Genomic DNA, 9,108 nt, shown 5'->3' on the forward strand with positions numbered 1-9,108 from the left:
TCAAGGTTAAATAAAATATCAAATAAAATCTACCAATCCAAAGTAGCTGGACACTTAAAACTAAAGTTAGCCTTGTTGTAGGCAAAGGTCGAGGCCATTTTCGCTTTAAATACTGACAGTGAGAGGTCTAAAGTGAGACACATTCAGAAAAAAGAACAACATTCATGAGTACCAGAACATCTTAAGATGCTAAACACATTTTATTTTTTGTTAACTTGTGAAAATTGACAGTGAACGAAGCATGAAACTTACAAAGTAAGAGGAGTAATAAATGAAAGCTTAACATACATTTAAGCATGTGCATCAGCATTAAGGGGAAATATACAGCAGTAATACTGACAGTAATAACCCTAACCCAAATGCAAGGGCATAAAACCACATTATTCGATTTGGCGTCTCTCTTGAGAATCACATATCATTTAAACCAGAAGGCAACAATATGAAAACACAAGACTAAAAGCTTAAAAAAGGCAAGCAATAGCATTTGATCATAATGCAGAAATCAATTAGAAAGTAAAAGTTGCTCTGACCCACAGAACCTATTGAATCAGATAAACTCTTAATAAAAATCAATCTAACTTATATTGAAAACCGTTTATATTTTTCTTGCAATCAAATAAGGTAAAACTTACATATTAAGTCAACTTAAAAGCTGTGATAGATGTTTTCTGATATCAAGTTGTAGCCTTTTGCAATTTTAATGCTGATAGGCATCATGGATTATGCCTTTTACTCAAAATAACACACCCATTTCCTGCAGGACGGCCTTTGGAATAGGATGGGCATGACGGGAGACGTAAAACTTCTTCAGGCTCTGATTCATAGGAGATGGTTTGTATTGCATGCATGAGCTGCCGCTCAGACTTGGAGCACAAGTCACTTCCCATTTGAAGAACAGCTGGCCATGATTTAGATTACAGAAATCTGTCTGGTTTCCTGCAGTCAAAACTTGCTCACATCTTCCCAACAGGTCGTCATCCCAGTTATTATCCTGATCCCAAACCTCAAATTTCAATTTGTTTTCTGGAGACAGAACCTGGGAGCCCAGGTCAACAACAAAAGCCCATTGAGGGTAATTGTTGTTCCAAATGACCGGAGAACGATGAACTTGTTTGTTGAAAAACACCTTCACGTAACCATCTGTAGCCGTGAAGTAGTCTCCCCACAGACCAGAGGCCCGCTGTACTGTTATAATGATCCGTGCCATCCCCTTTTGCTTTGGGCAGCAATCAAGGTTAACAGCGGGGTCATTGTGGCACTGGCAGACGCAGTGATCCTTTGAGTCGCTCTTAATGCCTGCCCGACAACTTTCACTGCAATTCTTCCACAGACCTTTCTCCAAGATGTAATGAGTGATGGCCGAGCGCAGGTTCTCGCTCGCTGATGTGTTTTTAGGAAATAATTCATGCAGAGAGTCTAAGGAATATGAAACTATGTCAGGATTCTGCGGCAGGGAGCGCAGCCATTCCTTGTAGGCTGATGGGTTTTTGTTAGCAGAGAAGAGGAGGTCTGGCTCTGTGGTGTGGCCCCCCTTTATTTCTGTGAATCTTTTGAAGAAAGAGTTGTTTCAGCAACTGAGCCAGAAATAATTCATACAAGAGCAGACAGGCCAGTGTCTTTCAGGGGTCTAACTTTGAAATCATCTGATGCAGGGGAGTAGATGCAATAACTTAAAGGGGAACTGCGGTATTTTCAACATTAAGCCTCTTTTATGAGTCGTCTGCAATGTTTTAGAACCCCCCTCACCGCTTTTTTGAATTTTACTGCTGTCTCCGGTATTTTCCTAATTTTGATTCATCTCAACCTGCTTCAGAATGGCAATCATGGCACATGTCCTAAAAGGTCCGTAAAAGCACCATAAACGTTTTCAAAATCATCAACTCACCGGAGTGGTTACTGGTGTGCACTGGTAATCCATATCAAATTTCGTTGCGAAAAGTTGCTTCTGTCGTGTTTTATTTGGCAGCTCGTTCATGCTCGAACTATTTTCTTAACCACCTCACAGCCGTGGATAAACTTCCGCTCAGCAGTTGAATCTGACTTGCTATACTCCACACCGGTGGCGGAGTAATATCAACGAACATCCAGTCTTCAAGAGAACTCAATGGGATTTACAAAATGTCAAATAAAACACGACAGAAGCAACTTTTCGCAACGAAATTTGATATGGATTACCAGTGCACACCAGTAACCACTCCGGTGAGTTGATCATTTTGAAAACGGACGTTTATGGTGCTTTTTCGGACCTTTTAGGACATGCACAATACTTGCCATTCTGAAGCAGGTTGAGAAGAATCAAAATTAGGCAAATACCGGAGACAGCAGTAAAATTCAAAAAAGCGGGGAGGGGGGTTCTAAAACATTGCAGACGACTCATAAAAGAGGCTTAATGTTGAAAATACCGCAGTTCTCCTTTAATCTTTCTGAACTGATATGCACAGAGACTGAAAATGAAGGATTTTGCCATTTTGTAGTATGATGTATTTTCATTTGTTAGAGGTACAAATGATTTGAAAACATGACAAAGACTGTGAGAAAAATGTTGCGTACCTGTCGCTGAAGAGGCTGGAGAACGCTGACTTACTATCAGACTTCTCTATGTCCTTCTTGCAGTGATTAGTCTCAGTTGACACTGTTACTTTGATGGTAGCAGATGCCTCAACTTTGAGGCACGTCTGCACCTCTTCCGCACTGAGCCCCTGCAGACTGGCCTGACACTGACGGACGCTGGTGACAGATTGAACACTTCCTCCCAATTTCACCTGGAATGATAAATACAAACACATTTTTCCATCAGTTGCAAAGGTTAAGTGGTTAAATCCAAGCATGTCATTTATTTCCTTTACCTTGGTGATGTAATGGGTGCCGAAGTTGTCAATGAGTTTATAAAAGCGTTGCTTGGATTCTGGGCTGTAGACTTTAGGAAGCTGTTTCACCGCTTTTTTGAATTCGTTGTGCAACTTGGGAGTGTTGGAAACTCTGTAGCTGTTTTCGTGGAGACAGCAAAGAGAGTTTAACAGTAGAGCTTTTTTCTCTAAACATTCCAGTGTGTGGAAAAAGATTTCATCCAGGTCCTTATGTTCTTACCTGTAGTACCCGCAGGACATGCTGAGGCTTGTGAAGCTGAATTTGTCATTCTTTGTTTTCTCCATGGAGTAATCAGCCAGCTTAGAATTGGTTCCAGCCAGCATCAGTGAGGCACCTAGTTTTCCTACACTAAAATCTAAACCTGCCTTCCAGTTGTTTTCAACAGAAGAGGAGCTGGAAGTGACCAGAGACTCACTGGACTTGTGAAGTTTAGAGGACACTTTGGCGCTGCAGGACTGTTTGGCCCTCCAGTCCACCACAGAAAGGGGTAACTTCTGTTGTGTGTTCTCCAGATATGGGTTGCTGCACAGCGTGCATTTTCTATCTTTGCGTTTCCACTCGTTCATGTTGAGCACAAAAGCCCCCTTCTGTTCCATTTTGGTTATGTCAAAGCCCTCCCCAGCCAAATTGGAACCTGGAGCAAATTGTGCATCTCGGCACTGTTTGGCTGTTCCCTCTGTACATGACTGACATGTACACGGGGGGAAATAGAGCAGAAGGCCAGCGTAGATGCACACTTTCAAAAGGATCATGCTCCTGTCAAAAGAGACGATCGAAAGAAACATTCTTAGTTGAGCAAGAGATGCCTTTGCTGGTTGGACATGACTTAATACTGGACAAAAATATTTCAGTTTCCTATATATACCGTATATATATATATATATATATATTTTTTTTTTCCAAATATTCACCCCACTTGAGGTTGTTTTTTGGCACTTAACAACGCTGTTGCACTTTTGAAACTGTCCACCTGACATGCAATTGTACTTGGATTTTAAGTATGGTTGGAGGAGTTGTCTCTGATATTTTAGTCGTTATCAACCGCTCGCTTTTTACAGATGTTCTCTTTCTCCAGTTTTAAACTTCACTCACTGATCCCATCGGCTCTGAGTAATCTGAGATGAACGACCACTTTCGAAGCAGTGTCTACAAACCACGTATTCATGTTTGATAATGATCATTTCTTTCAGCTCCACAGCCAATGAACTGGGGAAGCGTAGGAGCGGCAGTTGTCACCTCGTAATTTGGGAAAAGAATCCATATAAAACCTGATGTTTTACCTCAGCTAAACCAAGTTGTTTTAAACGTCTCTGACTTGCCAGATAAATATCATGAAATCCTATTGTTACAATTTAACAATATGGGGCAACCCGATCAACAGACGGGCAACAGAATAACAGCTGAGAACCTGTAGACAGCCCATGTTCCTTTCAGAGAGCCCCAGGGGTCTGTCCCGAGGCCTCTTGTATTTACAATTTTGAGCAGCTACCTCTAATTCTGTTCTAAAATCGGACCAGGTCACTAAGGTGGATCCTGATTTGGATGTTAAAGGAGAACTGCGGTATTTTCAACATTAAGCCTCTTTTCTGAGTCGTCTGCAATGTTTTAGAACCCCCCTCACCGCTTTTTTGATGTTTACTGCTGTCTCCGGTATTTGCCTAATTTTGATTCTTCTCAACCTGCTTCAGAATGGCAATCATGGTGCATGTCCTAAAAGTACCGTAAAAGCACCATAAACGTCAGTTTTCAAAATCATCAACTCACCGGAGTGGTTACTGGTGTGCACTGGTAATCCATATCAAATTTCGTTGCGAAAAGTTGCTTCTGTCGTGTTTTATTTGGCAGCTCGTTCATGCTCGCACTATTTTCTTAGCGGTGGCGGAGTAATATCAACGAACATCCAGTACAAAATGTCAAATAAAACACGACAGAAGCAACTTTTCGGACCTTTTAGGACATGCACCATAATTGCCATTCTGAAGCAGGTTGAGAAGAATCAAAATTAGGCAAATACCGGAGACAGCAGTAAACATCAAAAAAGCGGTGAGGGAGGTTCTAAAACATTGCAGACGACTCATAAAAGAGGCTTAATGTTGAAAATATCGCAGTTCTCCTTTAACAAATTAACTTTTTTTATAATTCTGTTTGTAAACACAGCTATATAGCTTTTTTTTTTTTTTAAACTGTGAATATTATTCTTTATCTTATTTGCTTTTAATTATTAAATTCCCTGTAAAGCGCACCGTAGCTGGAGTGTTATATAAAAAGAAAATTGTAAGTAGCATTGTTAGTTAGACATGAGAATATTTGAAAGTGAGCTAAATTGAACTCACCTTGCTTGATGTGTGCCTGATGCATGCATTAATCAGACTGCGTGCACAAGTAGCGCTCGTTTATGTTTTAAGCACAAGTTCAAGGACAGGGTGTGGGGAAGGTCACAGCAGTAAAGGCGAAACTCTTTTTTCATTGGTTGATTGATGGAAATCAACCTGTTTTTGATCACACGTGGGTTCGGTCTATCACCCTAAGTGTGAAAACACAACTGCAACACCTATTTCTTTACTCGAGTTAGATGGAACAACGTTTGAAAACTAAATATAGCTGGGCCACATGTGGTCACTTTGTCCCAGGACAGACAATTTGCTCTCTACTGTGAAAATGTAATTTCCTTTTTATACACTGGCATCAATTGGGACTCACGCCCTGTGCGTACAACATTACATTACATCGACTTTCACGATAGTTCCAGGTTGAAGCATAAATGTTGTACCTAGAGAACAGTAGTAATGTTTTTTTTAAATACTTTGTTTTTACATGGTACGTCTGTAAACTTCAAGGCTAGGTAAGAACTTTGAGGTAATGCTCTTCAGCTTGCTAGCTAAAAAGTAATAAAGGTATGTGATTATTTTCACACTTTAACACCAGTGCATCAACAGGAACAGAGTGAAGCTAAATTGATTGCAGTACGTAAGTCATCATTAACAGTTTTATTTTTATTTATTTTTTCCGGTTATTGCTGTCTCAGCGTTAGAAAGGAGAACGAGGATCTTTGACGGGGAACCCGTGTTTAGAGAGCCAGAACTGATCTCTCCATCTGTGAATCACTTCTCTCACAAGTTCTTTGTGTTATTTTTTAAAGAGGAAAATGAGTCATTGTGGCGCTGGCAGATGCAGTGATCCTTTGATGCCTGCCCAATAACTTTCCCTGCACAACTTCCACACAGGGGCGATTCTAGAGTCTGTGGGGGCCCCAAGCAAAAAAATCCTAGGGGGCCCTACCGACCAGTGTTCGTCACCAAAACATCTGACACCAACGAAAAATATATGAAATAAAACCTCATTTTATTGTTATTTTTTACAATATACATGTAAAGAATAAATAAATAACTAAAAAAGACTATGTTGTCTACGTTGGCACTTGATATTCGCCTGTTGCTTTTTATCTACCGGGTGTAGCTGGCCATCCAATCATAATTGTGTTCATTTAAAGATTCTTTGTGACAAGTAAAGCTGTTCATGATATCGATTTCATAAGTATGGTTTTTATTTTCCACTAGCCTTGAATTTCTGGCAAACACTCTGAGGGGCTAGTTCTCCGCGAACATAGCCTGCAGTGGAACTTGACGCGAGTTTGACGAAGTCAACAATGCAATTCTGGAATTATAGAATGGCATGTTAACTAGACAATCTTTGACTAAATAATTTAAATTTAACTGTTCAAAGAAAACATGTTCACCACGAACGTTCGCCACTGTTTGAGACAGTTTATAAAGTAACTAGGCAATCTTTGATTGAATGCACCTCAGCTCTCGGGGGCCCCCTAGTGGCTCGGGGCTCCAAGCAGTTGCCTGCCTTGCCTGTTGACAAGGTGCGCCTCTGCTTCCACAGACCTTTCTCCAAGATGTAATGACTGATGTCTGAGCGCTGGTTCTCGCTTGTTGATGTGATTTTAGGAAATAATTCATGCAGAGTCTAACGAATATGAGACGATGTCAGGATTCTGTGGCAGCGTGCTCAGCCAAATAAGCACCTGCAGGATTTACTGCATATTGCTTGTGGCGCTGGTGTTGGAATTGAAAACACCACAATGAAGCTGCTTCTGTGAACCCTCTGTTATTTGGACAAAGCAGCCAGCAATGTGTTCTGATGTTCATCCTACAGTTATGTCAGAAAAGAAAAATCCAGTCAATGCCTCTAACATGCCTCTTAACACATTGGATTCGATTGGATTATGATTACAATGAATTGAACTCCAATTGGACAATTTAAGTGCCTTGAGATGACATTTGTTGTAATTTGTTTTATATTAATAAAACTGAATTGAATCTCCTTGATTACTGAATGCCTGACAAACACACCAGTTCGTGACATGGTATCTAAGAGAATATTTAGGGGCATACGAGCACTGCAGGGTGCTTTTTTTCTTTACGTGATACATACCGACTTCCTGTAAAAACTTGTGGTCCTGTCACCAACAGAAATATTCAGATGACTCTGCTGTTGCAGTGAGAGTCGTTGATAGACAGGAAGTTGTGTCCGAGAAAAAAAAAATCCCATTGTCTTTAATGTGAATAAGACAAAACAGCTGATTGTGTATTTTAGATTAAGTATGCATTAACCAAAAGCTATTTCCGTTATTTATTTACAGTCCTACACATCCTCTACACAACACAGCGTGTTTAGACCGAAGTTTCTTCTCCTCTGCTGCAACAAAGACCGTTAGAGTCATTACTGTCAACTGCAAGAACTTTTTACACTTACCCTCTGTACTAAGAGAGGGGTTTAGGACAGATTTCTCATTAACACTGCATCAAATTAATATCCATATCAATTAAATTCACTTAGTTTAGCTGCATATGAAGTCCTGCCCGTTTGAATCACGTTTTTATTTTAAGACTGTTATGGTACACAAAAGTTTCATGGTGAAAATTGGCTTAATTTTATCTTGTTTTGCTGATGATATCTTCTGGTGTATAAAAAACACAACGTGAACTTGTTAACAAGGTCAAGAACTTTATCATAACCGAGAGAGAGCGTAATGTTCATTGTTTTTTATCTGAAAGGGATAAAACGGTTAACTGCTGAACAGGATATCATTGAATGTTGGCCTTTAAAGATATGTTTCAGCCAACATTTTTACTTTGGACTGACTCTCAAATAACCCAGATTAACGATTGACTGGCATCTTTAAGCATTATGTTTCTGTGTTCAGACACCAAAGAAAATAACCACTCCAAAGGACTCTGGTTATTTCAAGATGAGGAGGCAAGAATACAACCAAGTTACAAACTTGAAGAGGGGTCTTAGGTCCCAACCTAATCTATAATTCAAACATTTTAAATATTTTCACATCATACAGACTCTTGGAATTAGTCTACAAACAGCCATTCCCAGTATGGAGAGTAGTTAGACTGAAAATGAGAACAGTGTGTAGATCAGCCAACTGGAGCTGAAAATGACTCCCTGTTTCATGTTTGTATGACATTTTTTTTTAAACATATGAAAATAAAATGGCTTTAAAACTCAATGCAGCACAATCTGTAATAATCAAAACAGGTTAAATCTGGTGGTTGCTTTTATGAATATTCACACAGCTATCTGTAACATCTATCAAAGGAAACAAAGAGCAGGTTGAGATTGGTAGATAAATAACCACAGCAACCAGTCCTGAAACAAAAGATTTGTAGATAACTTGTTACTTGTTTTCCACATGATGTCTGTCTGTGTACAGTCATGTTTTTTTTAATTATCAGTTCATGAGCTGGTTGCTCAATACATATAAAAATCTGCATTTCATGTCACCAAACTGTCGGCTGGAGGAAAGTCTCAGAATTGGCAGCTTTGATCAATGGGCTACCAATAAAAGAAAGAGAGGCTGTAAATAAAGCAACCAGGTGTTTGGATACAGGGGGTGCAACAATCTACATAATCATCCAGAAAGTTGCCTCACTGCAGATCTTGTGTGAATACTTCTGAAAAGTCGCTTAACTCTTTCCACTGTGGCCTCATTGCTTTCTGTTGATGTGCCTTATGGCCACATTAAGCAGAGACCTCACTCTTTATTTTTCATACATCTGCATACTGATTTGCAAGGTAAGGCGAAACTTTAAATGTAAAACCCTCACTGGTCTACATACCACTGTTCCATCTTAAAACATGTTGTGTGAAGCAAACTAAACTCACAGGAACTCCACACTCTTCACCACTTCATTCACTCCACAGATTCATTCTTGCCGTTCA

The 9,108-nt window shown here is 39.8% G+C and overlaps 1 protein-coding gene across 1 annotated transcript; it reads right to left on the reverse strand.

Annotated features, from left to right (window-relative positions):
- Positions 1-234: 234 nt before the first annotated feature.
- On the reverse strand, positions 235-5,246 carry LOC142371280 (perforin-1-like). Its single transcript, XM_075453921.1, has 5 exons — positions 5,202-5,246; positions 3,088-3,624; positions 2,847-2,985; positions 2,551-2,762; positions 235-1,547 (listed from the first exon to the last, which is right to left on the reverse strand). The coding sequence occupies exons 1-5, from the start codon at positions 5,228-5,230 to the stop codon at positions 734-736; spliced, it is 1,731 nt and encodes a 576-aa protein (XP_075310036.1). The 5' UTR covers positions 5,231-5,246; the 3' UTR covers positions 235-733.
- Between the last annotated feature and the right edge of the window lie 3,862 nt (positions 5,247-9,108).

Source organism: Odontesthes bonariensis, chromosome 21 (genome assembly GCF_027942865.1).
Source record: "Odontesthes bonariensis isolate fOdoBon6 chromosome 21, fOdoBon6.hap1, whole genome shotgun sequence".
Lineage (NCBI taxonomy): Eukaryota > Metazoa > Chordata > Actinopteri > Atheriniformes > Atherinopsidae > Odontesthes > Odontesthes bonariensis.